The 13,685-nt window shown below is 40.7% G+C and overlaps 1 protein-coding gene across 2 annotated transcripts in view; it reads left to right on the plus strand.

Annotated features, from left to right (window-relative positions):
• Nucleotides 1–10,102, plus strand: part of LOC139459831 (MFS-type efflux pump MSMEG_3705-like) — a 31,671-nt gene extending 21,569 nt beyond the window's left edge. For both annotated transcript variants that reach the window (XM_071241533.1, XM_071241532.1), the window contains exons 9-10: nucleotides 1,390–1,575; nucleotides 3,826–10,102. In XM_071241533.1, coding sequence (XP_071097634.1) covers nucleotides 1,390–1,575; nucleotides 3,826–3,968 — 329 coding nt within the window. In that variant the 3' untranslated portion in view covers nucleotides 3,969–10,102. The remainder of the gene's footprint in view (nucleotides 1–1,389; nucleotides 1,576–3,825) is intronic.
• The last annotated feature ends 3,583 nt before the right edge of the window (nucleotides 10,103–13,685 follow it).

The raw sequence follows: 13,685 nt of genomic DNA on the forward strand, positions 1-13,685 counted from the left end.
CATTATCAGTGAGTCAGTTACCGACTAACATTATTGGTGAGTCAGATAGCGACTTACATTATTGGTGAGTCAGATACCGACTGACATTATCGGTGAGTCAGATAGCAACTGACATTATCGGTGAGTCAGATAGCGACTAACATTATCAGTGAGTAAGATAGCGACTTACATTATCGGTGAGTCAGATAGCGACTGACATTATCGGTGAGTCAGATAGCGACTGACATCAGTGAGTCGGATATCGACTTACATTATCGGTGAGTCAGATAGCAACTTACATTATCAGTGAGTCAGATAGCGACTGACATTAACGGTGAGTCAGATAGCAACTTACATTATCGGTGAGTCAGATAGCGACTTACAATATTGGTGAGTCAGATACCGACTGACATTATCGGTGGGTCAGATACCGACTTACATTATCGGTGTTTCTTCTGACACCATAATGCCTATGAAGCAGAAAGTTTGCAGAGATGATGCCAACATTGGTGTATCTAATAATTGCAAGAACTGTTATCTGTTTAATCATGGACCTACCGACCCTATTTTCCTTAGAAATGGATATATATATATAGGCAGAATTTACATATATTTTTTCCCATCGGCACAAATCAAAAACAGAAAACAACACAGAGCTAAACAAAGGGAACATTGAATTGTCTGAAAAACTTAACAAAAAATATGGCATGAAATCCCACTCGGACACTTGAATGTCAGTCCGATGACTGAGCATTTTTCAGACAAATAGGATATGACACTATCATGGCTTAAAAGTGAATTCAGACCAAGTCACTGCTATGTCTGATAAGAAAAGAATATATATAATAGTTTTTAAATATATATTATATAATGATGAACATTAACAGATATGTGTGAAATAATTAGCAAAACTAAAAGACAATGGCAGATTTTAAAGTTGTACAAGTCGTACAAGTCCAATCCCATGATAAAGATGGTTACTGTTTGGTTGAAAACCATAAGGTCTGGTATGGTACAGACAAACCAAGATTCATTATCAGTATGAAGGTGGGATTCAAACCCACAGATCCCCACAAGGAAGGAACACGACAGTACACATCCAATTCTCTCTTTGTCTGAGTTGCTGTGTGAGTGCAGTAATCTTGGACGAGATGTAAAACCCAATGTCACTGACATCACCCTTTGTCTGAGTTGCTGTGTGAGTGCAGTAATCTTGGACGAGATGTAAAACCCCATGTCACTCACATCACCCTTTGTCTGAGTTGCTGTGTGAGTGCAGTAATCTTGGACGAGATGTAAAACCCCATGTCACTGACATCACCCTTTGTCTGAGTTGCTGTGTGAGTGCAGTAATCTTGGACGCGACGTAAAACCCCATGTCACTCACATCACCCCTTTGTCTACTTCCAGGAGAGATGTGGGTGGGTGTGACTCTGGCAGTCCTGGTGGAGCTGGTCCCGAGTAATGTGAGAGCCGGCGCCGTGGCTGTCTACCTCTTTATCATCAGCAACGTCGGGGGCAATGTCCCTTTACTGGTTCCCTACATACAGTCCAGCTTCGAAGCCAGGGGATTCACCAAAGTGCAGGCTCTTAGAGGTAATTGTTGGACACACTTGGACTCAGTGAGGTCTATTTGTATTACAAGTTAATTTCCATGTCACATGATGTAAATGTAATATTTTAACAAAGCCTGAGCACCCGTGAAGAACAGGTCTTCAGCAACCCATGCTTGCTGTAAAAGGAGACTATGCATGTCGCAAGAGGCATGATGCATGTCATCGTATCCCAACGGCGTAGATCGATGCTCCTGATGTTAACACGTGCACACACACACACACACACACACACACACACACACACACACACACACACACACACACACACACACACACACACACACACACACACACACACACACACACACATACACAAGCACCAAAAAATAACTGTACAGCTAGGGTCACTCACTCATGTTACAGGATCACTGTACATCTTGTATCCGGGGCTGTACGTGCTGGGATCACTCACTCACTCACTCACCCGCTCACTCACTCACTCACTCACTCACTCACTCTCCCATGTTACAGGATCACTGTATGTCTTGTATCCGGGGCTGTACGTGCTGGGGTCACTCACTCACTCACTCACTCACTCACTCACTCTGCCATGTTACAGGATCACTGTACGTCTTGTATCCGGGGCTGTACGTGCTGGGGTCACTCACTCACTCACTCACTCACTCTCCCATGTTACAGGATCACTGTACGTCTTGTATCCGGGGCTGTACGTGCTGGGGTCACTCACTCACTCACTCACTCTCCCATGTTACAGGATCACTGTACATCTTGTATCCGGGGCTGTACGTGCTGGGGTCACTCACTCACTCACTCACTCACTCACTCACTCACTCTCCCATGTTACAGGATCACTGTACATCTTGTATCCGGGGCTGTACGTGCTGGGGTCACTCACTCACTCACACTCACTCACTCACTCACTCCCTCTCCCATGTTACAGGATCACTGTACATCTTGTATCCGGGGCTGTACGTGCTGGGATCACTCACTCACTCACTCACTCACTCACTCTCCCATGTTACAGGATCACTGTACGTCTTGTATCTGGGGCTGTACGTGCTGGGGTCACTCACTCACTCACTCACTCACTCTCCCATGTTACAGGATCACTGTACATCTTGTATCTGGGGCTGTACGTGCTGGGGTCACTCACTCACTCACTCACTCACTCACTCACTCACTCACTCACTCACTCTCCCATGTTACAGGATCACTGTACATCTTGTATCTGGGGCTGTACGTGCTGGGGTCACTCACTCACTCACTCACTCACTCACTCACTCACTCACTCATTCACCCACCCACCCACTCACTCACTCACTCACTCACTCACTCACTCACTCACTCACTCTCCCATGTTACAGGATCACTGTACATCTTGTATCCGGGGCTGTACGTGCTGGGGTCACTCACTCACTCACTCACTCACTCACTCACCCACCCACCCACCCACCCACTCACTCACTCACCCACTCACTCACTCACTCACTCACTCACTCACTCACTCACTCTCCCATGTTACAGGATCACTGTACATCTTGTATCCGGGGCTGTACGTGCTGGGGTCACTCACTCACTCACTCACTCACTCACTCACTCACTCTCCCATGTTACAGGATCACTGTACATCTTGTATCCGGGGCTGTACGTGCTGGGGTCACTCACTCACTCACTCACTCTCCCATGTTACAGGATCACTGTACGTCTTGTATCCGGGGGCTGTACGTGCTGGGGTCACTCACTCACTCACTCACTCACTCGCTCACTCACTCACTCACTCACACTCACTCACTCACTCACTCACTCACTCTCTCACACTCACTCTCCCATGTTACAGGATCACTGTACATCTTGTATCCGGGGCTGTACGTGCTGGGGTCACTCACTCACTCACTCACTCACTCACTCGCTCACTCACTCACTCACTCACTCACTCACTCACTCACTCACTCACTCTCCCATGTTACAGGATCACTGTACATCTTGTATCCGGGGCTGTACGTGCTGGGGTCACTCACTCACTCACTCACTCACACTCACACTCACTCACTCACTCACTCACTCTCCCATGTTACAGGATCACTGTACATCTTGTATCCGGGGCTGTACGTGCTGGGGTCACTCACTCACTCACTCACTCACTCACTCACTCACTCACTCACTCTCCCATGTTACAGGATCACTGTACATCTTGTATCCGGGGCTGTACGTGCTGGGGTCACTCACTCACTCACTCACTCACTCACTCACTCTCTCTCCCATGTTACAGGATCACTGTACATCTTGTATCCGGGGCTGTACGTGCTTGGGTCGCTGCTGTTCCTGCTCACCATGTTCGTAGTAAAGAGAGACCAACGTCGAGTCCAGGGTTACGAAGTACTGGACGGCAGCAACACTGACAAGGAATCGTAGACAACGATTAACATGGGAATAACCGTGTCATCGAATTCTGAGAATGTGAGAACATAGCTGTGACTGAAGTATGCCAACTATGCTAGCAGTACTATAGGGGGGAAATACTTCATATTCAGGACCTGCTTCTGAATATAGCTAGGAAAGATTTCAGGTTTATAGCTGCCTCCACAAAAAACGTACAGCAATATGACAACACGATGTTACCTATACTTGATTATTATAAGCCGCTGTCATACGGCTGGAAAATATTCTTTTTGAAATAAGTTAAGTAAGGATAAGAATTTATGGATGAACAACTTCTTCATTACAATTAAGAGCGACGTTTCAGTGTAGGTTCTAACACTGTTATGAAGCAAGTGATTTACAGAGTGTAGTAAGCAATATCTACTCTACTGTATAAACATTGCCTTCTACTTGTATATATACTTGCTTACTACACTCTCTTAATCCGTGTGCGAAATACGCTGTAGTCGGAAAGCGCACGTTAAATCTTCTATATCAGTCAGTCAGTCACTCTCTTAATCACTTGTTGTTCAACTTCTATGGCACTAGTTACATGGATATGGTTGTATTCAGCTGACGATGCATGTGTGTCTTTCATAACGTGCTTATTTACCTTTGTTAGGGTAAACGCTCATAGAAATGCTCATGAACAGTAGTCTTTACCAGGAATGTTTTATGTTTATATATTTAGAGATTTAACTGTATTTTAATATGGATTTCCTTTGTTTTTAGAAGTGTGACTTTCTTGTTTTTATATAATTATGAATTATACTACTCAAAAGAAGTTAATGATCGCCCAATACTTTCATAATACTTTAGTTAATCTGGAATGGCATGACTTTTGAGTTGTATATTTTAGTTGTAATTTTGTGTACGTGTGTATTTTAGATATACAAGTTGTATGTATTTCTGTATTATTCCATGCCATATTTCACAACTAGTTAATCAAAAGAGAGGGTTATGGATCAGCTGTCCCTTATAAAATTAAAAGATGGACAAGAAACAGTAAAAAACACTTTTTTGTGCCTATGTAATGTTTACATATTCATGAGCAAGAAATTATGCATGCATTTGGTGTAGTATTAGGTAGGAGAGACTAGTGTCACAAATGTTGTTTGAATATATATAGTTGTTGTCTTTGTTAGGAAAACGGGAACACAAATGCCGGACGAGTGTCACAAACATTGTTTGAATATATATAGTTATTGTCTTTGTTAGGAAAACAGGAACACAAGTGCTGGACAAGTTTCACAAACATTGTTTGAATATATATAGTTATTGTCTTTGTTAAGAAAAAGGGGAACACAAGTGCCGGACACGTCTTCCTCTAACACAACGCAAAAAATAGATGTCCAATCAAATTACTCGGTACTCCTATGATTTAAACAAGCAGCTGTGATGCCAGTATACCACGACTTTTGTCTGCCGCCACAAATTCAACCAGAATGTCTTGTAGCTTCCCCCTGTCTAAATACTCAGGAAAACCTTTTTTTTAAGCCAAAAATCATTTATAACATTCTTGAAATTCATTTGAATACATCGATGACTGGCTTGGATGAGGCAGATATTTTGAATGTAATTTTGTGCCAAACTCAGGTTCAGCAAAGCATTTTGATTGGTTGTTGATTTGAAGCTCAGGAGCGAGAGAAATTAAAATGTATTTATAGGGGGCACGGGTGGCCCAGTCGTCTAACTCGCTGTGCAGAGTTGCGTCCCTTGGACACGCCTGAAACCTATGATTGTGGGTTCGAATCCCAGTTCGCCCCAATTATGTTTCTAGGTTTGTCAGCACCATACCTGTGCTCGTGGGTTTCACCGAAGTGGTAAACATCTGAGACCTGCATCACTTCGTGCTTTCCTCCCACATTAAGCTGACACACCGTGATATAACTGGAATACTGTTAAAAGCGGTGATATAATATAGTGACAAGAGGGATGGAGCTGGTGACCTCGGCTCCAAACAAAGCTTTGTAAGAGAATATTTTGATAAGGAAAAAGTCATACGTTTAGGTTTATTTGGGATTTGATTTATCAATCTGAAACACATATTTAGAGTGTTCTTCTTGTTTTAAATACTCTTAATAGAGTACTACAATGTGCATGTATGTATGTATGTATATGTGTGTTGGGTTGACCTTGCCCTTAGTAAAGGTCAATTATTATACAAAAAACATGTACTCTAGATATTAGAGTAATAATCTCATTCCAAGTTTAAATATTCTTGGTTTTGTACAGATCACGCACAAATTAATATTTCTTAAATGAATATATTTACTCAGGTTTGTTTTCAGAAAAGTTACGCTTTGTCAATGTTTTAAACTCTTTTTTCCCTGTTTTTAAACAACAAAGATGAATACAACCAATACTATCATGAATATCTCAAGTATTAAACGTGCTGATAATCACAATCATATGAAATATGTAAGACAAAGCCAATAAAACTACAAATATATAAGCTATACCTACAATTAAGATAAATACACATGATACCCAAAATGCGAAAAATCAGGATTTACAAAATTTTGTCAACAAGTAACCATGGAAACATGATTCTTTGAAAACACTGAAAGTATTAATTAACTTTAATTTTGACGATCTCATTCAGCATAGTTGTATTTGGACACTTTATTGTTAATTGTTAACCCTTGTATTGGCAAATCACTTGAAGAATTTATACGTTGTACCAATGTTTGAAATAATTTTAAAACCCAACAAGACAGTCAGGCAGGTGGCCCATAAGAGTTGCCTGCCCACTTTCAGGCGTAATTAATTTAGAAAAATCGCAAAAAATAAGAGACAAATTGTGTCTTGATTCAGTTGAAATAATGCAGTCAATTACTTTGGAATCTATACAAGGAGTTATAATGTAACTGAATATGTAAGTAGTCTTAAATTTATCTGCCAAACAGTGAATATCTGAATTATACCAACTGATAAATGTACACAGATCCTGAGTCTACCATTGATTTAGCCATTCTCTTGCCAGAGCTAACAGGACTTATTTTAATTTCTTTACTGAACTGCAAAGATAATAATTTCTTAATTAACAGCTGATGAAATGATTCTCAAGTGTTATAAGCAAATCTTGTCTCATCCCAACTCTCATTGTGATGTGATAAAAGTGGCTATCAGATGAACCAAAGGCATATGCCGTATTCAACGTAAAATGTGCCCAGAGCGCTCTCAAAATTAGAAATAGGGGGCTCTAATTAGGATATTTTTTTGGTGAGAAAAAAAGACAGAGTCTAAAGATCGTAAATATTGTGGTTTATGCTGAATGAAACAAAAGAAAAGTCTGTGTGTATTATATGTGACAAATATATTTATGGGTGCATATAACACACGAGTGCATATTATTCATGAATAAATAAGTCTTGTGTACATTGATCAATCAGAAGGGCATCTTCCCGAGGCAAAGGCGTTAACTGACTATAAAAGTCCAGTTTCCACCCTTGCCGAACTAGGCTGGTATTATGGAGTTACGTTTTGTCTGGGCTAACGAGTCTATGCATAGTCCAATCAAAATCGCGCACCGAAATCGAAATCCGGTTCATAAACTGTCGTGCAGATTTCGATCGATTGCAGGATTTGCAAAGCATGTGCATAGCTAATTCATTGTCAGCAGATATTTTCCAAATCCGTTCATGTTTTTAATCAAGGTGCTCATGTGATTTGATGCATTTCGCGATGTAAGACCCGTTTTATCACAATATAGATCTTGATTATCGATCAGATCGTCCTGACTGGGCGCCACCTTTTTGTGTGAAGCAAATGCAAGTGATACGAGAGGTGGAATCTGATTGGACCATAGGAGAGGCTTAGAAGGGACATAACTGGTAATAGCCACTGGGGGCGCAACAGTCGGGCCCAGTAATTAAAGCCTAGTTCGGCAAGGGTGGAAACTGGACTTTTAAAGTCAGTTAACTCTCTTGCCTCGGGAAGATGTCAGAAGGGGTGCTAATTGGGATTGTTCACTAGCCAATATATTTGCAAATATCGCCATGGGCGCTTATTAGAGTGGAGTGCTTATTACATCGAATACGGTATACAATATGCGTGTTTGGATGAACTATTTTGGTTTATATAGAGATGAATGGGCAGAAACAGCTGACTTCGGACACTGCCAACAATACACATCATGCCAAACTCAAACTTTCATTCATTTATTATGTGTTCACATTTTTTAGCTGAATATTGTTTTTCAGAGTTTCTTCCCTCCCATCTATATTGAATTTTGTTCTCGAAACTTTGTAATCCACCAATATAAAATGGCTGCATTGCTACGTTAATAATTCAGAGATAGATAATACCTACTTCGTAGTTAATCGGTCTCAGTCCCTCAACCAATATTTTCCTTCCCGCCCAGCCCTTTCTGTAATGCAAAAGTTCTAATTGAAGCAAGTCTAGATTTTCCCCAGGTTTATCTCCATCTCACTGAGGCTCCTTTTCTATTTAAATGGAGATGATTGTTTCTATCAAAATGATATGTTTTCAGAAACTAAGTGTAACTCTACTTGTACGTCTGAGAGGATGATGCCTGATCGAGTCTTGTATGTACCGTTAGACATATATACTACTCAAAAGAAGATTGGATGTTCTGTAACTTCTTTTGAGTAGTATACATGTGTAGTCCTGAGCCATGGAATTTATATGTATTTAGATATTCTTTTAGTAAAAGCCTTGGCAAGTCTAGATCAAACTTAACCAAGTCTAGTTCCCTTGATTCCACACAGCTGAAGAAGAAAGGTTCTTCTGAAGAAAAATATTATTTTTAAGAAATGTTTTCATCGACTGAGTGTTAGTCTGATACGTGTGTACAGTTTTGTGAAGAGAGATTCACTGTCCTCCAATGTAAGATGTGTTGGCTGATTAAACTGTACAGTGAGTGAGTGAGTGAGTTTCATGGAATGAATGGTATTGATGTTGTTTCGCCACTGCCTGCAGTTAGTTTGTGGCATACTTTGTGTTGTTGATGTAATGAGTGAGTGAATGAGCAATATCACGGCAGGGAACACAGGAAATGGGCTTCACACATTGTACCCATGTCGGGAATCGAACCCGGGTCTTCGGCGTGACGAGTGAACGCTTTAACCACTGTGCTACCCGACCGCCCCTGTTGATGTAATGACAAACTACCCTCATGATCCAAATGTTTGCCATCTAGACGTCTTACTGTGTTGTGTGTAGCTTAAATAATCTGAAAACTAACATCTTGTTTTAGAACCCTGTGTCTGCCAATTAATTTCAGGAATGGAAAAAAATGTAAAAAAAATGGAATTACTTTCATTTGATTTTTTTTCAAATCAAATGAAAGTAATTCCCTTTTTTCCACTTTTGAATTTAAAAAAATTCTGTTGGTTTTTTTCAGATCAACTCTGCTTTTAATATCTTTCACATGTTTAAGAGGTCACATGTTAAGGTAATATATTTACATATTTAATTTTTATGTTTATTTCTACCATCCACTCTATGGTTTTAAAAACAAAAAATGTTGAACAAATAATTAAAAAACATGCCTAGAAACTTTATATCTTTATCTATGAAGCTGTTTCATATGGATGCAGATCACTATACTAAGCCCATGTTATTTAAATTAGGTTTTGTTTTGAACACAGACACTGAAGCAGCTTAATATTCTATGACATCGCATTATCTGTAGATATCGCTGCAATGAAATTGCATCACAATGCTTTGCAGACAATTGTGACGTCCCAATCAAATGACATCACTAATGGCTCTGCTACTGAAGCTGTTAGCAGTACTTTTTACACTTAAGACACTGATTATTACTGTCTACAAACTGAAAAAGTTGGAAGAATGATGTGGGATGATAAATAAAATCTCACCCTTGTGTCTTTTGACATCAAATATATCAACACTCATTGATAAAAGTGGAAAAAATCCTCGGAGTTTTCCACTGTTATCTACTCGTGTTGATATATTTGATACCAAAAGACACGAGGGTGAGATTCTCTATATATTGTACTCATGTGTAAGCCAACTCCACTGTTAGCTTGATCTATCTACACATTGCCTTGGACACACATACTATATTATCCTGTAATGCTGAAATGGTCTTTTTTTACAGATATGAATTTTATGTGTACATATCATCCAATGTTTTCTGAATAAAGTATGTTTATCATAAATGTAGCTTTTTTCAAGATTGATCAGTTTCTTGAGGTTTGGATGGTGGTTGTCATGGTTGCCCTGCACACTGAAAACAACTGGTTTCTCTTCAGCAGGAGCAAACACACTTTTCAATATGCAGCATTAGATCCTGTGAACTAGTCCCTGTACTGTGTCAGAGTGGAGTATTCATGTTAAACTGTGGCATGGCATTTCAGTGGGCTACCACTATAAAACTGGCATTAGTCCGGACTGGTACAAGCAGCTACACACACACATGTGCATGCATGTTGCTATATTAGTGCAACAATCTTTAACCTCACAAACACACTGAAGTTAATAATTCAAAAGTTGTCCACCCCCCCCATCCCCCCCACACACCCCCAACCCAATCCCCCTTATACATAGCCTGGATCAACCTCGGTCTACAATATCATGGCAGATGAACATGCATAGAAGTTTGTGTGCAGAGTTGCTTCCCTTATATTTGTCAGGATCCACTGATAATAAGTTAAAAGAAATTATTTACCATAGGAATCAAACACAGGAATTGTTTACTGATTTGTACTCGCTGCCAACTCTGCCATTGGGGTCTCATGGATCCCGTGGGAGTTTCAAACCATCCTTCCCCTGAAGGAGTTGGGGAAGAAAATGTTCCCATTATTCTGTTCGTCAGCTGAAGAGGATCAATTCGATGATCAGTCTCGATGACTTGGCTGGAAGTGTGACATCTACGGCAGAGTACAAATGATTAAATAATTCCTGTGTTTGAATCCTATGGTAAATAATTTCAAACTTATGATCAGCGGATACTGACTCATTTAAGGGAAGCAACTCTGCACACAAACTTCTGTGCATGTCCATCTGTCATGATATGATAAGGTGTGTGTGTGTGGGGGGGGGAGACATCAGTGGCGGATTGTTCTTTCTACTTTCAGTTATTATCTACATTTATAATTTACCAACTACAGCCTCAAACAACATTCACTACAATGCTTTGGAACTCTTTAAACCTTTTCGGAATGTTATTATCAGAACATGGAAAAATGATAAGAAACTGATGCAACGCCAAATCACCTGAATTACGTCCATTTGGCTCCTACAACGGTAGTAGGACCATGGACCCTAAATATCGTATTAAGTGTCCATGGTAGGACGAACAGTGCAAACACGTATGTGCTTTAACAAGCAGATATGGGCATTTGTTGAAAGACAGCGGGGATTAGAGTGAAAGGCACAATGTGTCCTTCTCAGTGTTTTTCCTTATGAACCCCCAACACACACAAACGTAGTTCTACGGGAGAGAGTATACGTGTTGTAAACGAACCTGAAAGTATGAATGTTTAATTCGACATTCTGCCTTGACTTTGAAGGATGATCTAATTTGATTGGTTAATCTTACTAAATTTGAAGGTGTTAATGAGCGATAACCATGAGCATCACTGCACTGAATACGTGCGCCAGAAAAAAAGTCCGTTTATAAAACGTTTTTTTGTCGTTCGGTTTTAAATGACATTATGAAATGCGTGAGACCGACCGACGATATTCCTGTCCACTCGTTTTCAAGCTGGGACCCGCCGATGAAGCGGCGTCTTTAGAAGAGTTATTTCCCTTGCATCAGCAGATGGGACTTCATGGCGCTAACGTAATCTTTAAATGCTCCCGACACATTTCTTCATAGTTACCTTACCAGATTAATAGCTGTACATGGCATTCACAAACCTAATTAAATGCTTTGAGACAGATAGTCGTTCTGATTCATTTCTCCGAACAGATAAATCAGGTCTACAATGAATAGTACTAAGACTCTTGAAGAATTGGTCTTCAGCAACCCATGTTTGTCGAAGAAGCGACTAACGGGATCGAGTGGTCAGGCTCGCTGACTTGGTTGATGCATGTCGTCGTATCCGAATTGCATAGATCGATGCTCATGATGTCCATCACTGGTTGGTTGGTTTGTTGTTTAACGCCGCACTCAGCAATATTCCAGCTATATCAAAGCGGTCTGTAAATAATCGAGTCTGGACCAGACAGTCCAGTGATTGATATCATGAGCATCGATCCACGCAATTGGGATCGATGACATGAATCAACCAAGTCAGCGAGCCTGACCACCCGATCCCGTTAGTCGCCTTTTACGGCAAGCATGGGTTGCTGAAGACCTATTCTACCCCGGATCTTCACGGATTGTCTGGCCCAGACATGATTATTTAGAGACCGCCGTCATATAGCCATGCCGTGAAAGTTCCTTAACCTGTTTTAAGGCGACTAATGGGATCAGGTGGTCAGGCTCGCTGGCTTTGTTGACGCATGTCATCGAATACTAATTGCTTGGGTCGATGCTCATGCTCATGCTCAATCACGGGATTGTCTGATCCAGACTCGATTATTTCCAGACCGCCGTCATATAGCTGGATTATTGCAACAAACAACATTTTGAACAAAACTGACCGAATATAATGTAATGGCCATAGCTTTTCTTTTCAATATGGTTGTCGTGAGTGACCTACTAAAAGGTCAAGGTCACGGTGAAGGTCTTAATCGTTTCGAAACCGCGTGCATGTAGTTGTTGGATTATTTGAATATTTACCTATAACAAGCAATGACAGGTGACAGCGACCTACTTTCAATGAGTAGCATATGCTATATGTGTCTGTTGCATTGCATTCCACCTAGGAATAATTGGTTAATAAGCTGGATAGCCCTTTGACATGTGTATGAAATGCTTGCAAATGAATTGGAAGGTCAAATTCACTCTGATTCATGTACTCTGTGTTCACAACAACTCAAGAAATATCAACCGCGGTAGGATGATATGTTTGTTCATATAACCCTTAGGGTGGGGCACGGACGTGGTAAGCAATCTCACGTTCGGCTATTTCCGTCAAGCCCGCAAAAAAGACCTCTGTTGGCAGATCAGATTGCTGGTAAGGGTTTCAAGGTCAAGGTCAAGAGCAAGGCCAAGGTTGTTCATCCTTAAGGCAGTTCCGGTTCTACGTGCACTGAACTAACTCCAGTGTCATGATATGATTGTCAGAGTTTATACCGATGTTTACAACCAGAAACAAATCAAGCATTGGCTGAAATCAGTGATCATAAAATAAATAAATAAAATAGATTAAAGGCCATTCCACCAGAAGTGCATATAACGTTCTTATTTAAGGTAGTACTAAAGCCACGGAACTGTTTGATTCAACGATATACTGCCCTGGGTATATGAAATACGCAAATCAGAAGTGTTTATAACATTTAGCTGGGGGCAAAGGAATATCTTGTACTGTGTCGAAAACATAAGATGAATATAGATAGATATTGGTGAGGTCTTCTCCAGTTGTTCAATGGGCCACGATCCATGTTTCCAGTGAGGTTGTTTTGGGGCATTCGGAACAGGTGGAGATGTGTCTGCTCCTATAATGCAAATACCCTTCTGGTTGGGAAATAAGTAAAACCTGCTGAGACCAGAACCTGATACAGACCTGACACCAGAACCTGACACAGACCTGACACCAGAACCTAACACAGATCTGACTCCAGAACCTAACACACACCTGAAACCAGAACCTGACACAGACCTGACACCAG

Source organism: Haliotis cracherodii, unplaced genomic scaffold, assembly GCF_022045235.1.
Source record: "Haliotis cracherodii isolate W230 unplaced genomic scaffold, xgHalCrac1.p SCAF_13, whole genome shotgun sequence".
Classification (NCBI taxonomy): Eukaryota; Metazoa; Mollusca; class Gastropoda; order Lepetellida; family Haliotidae; genus Haliotis; species Haliotis cracherodii.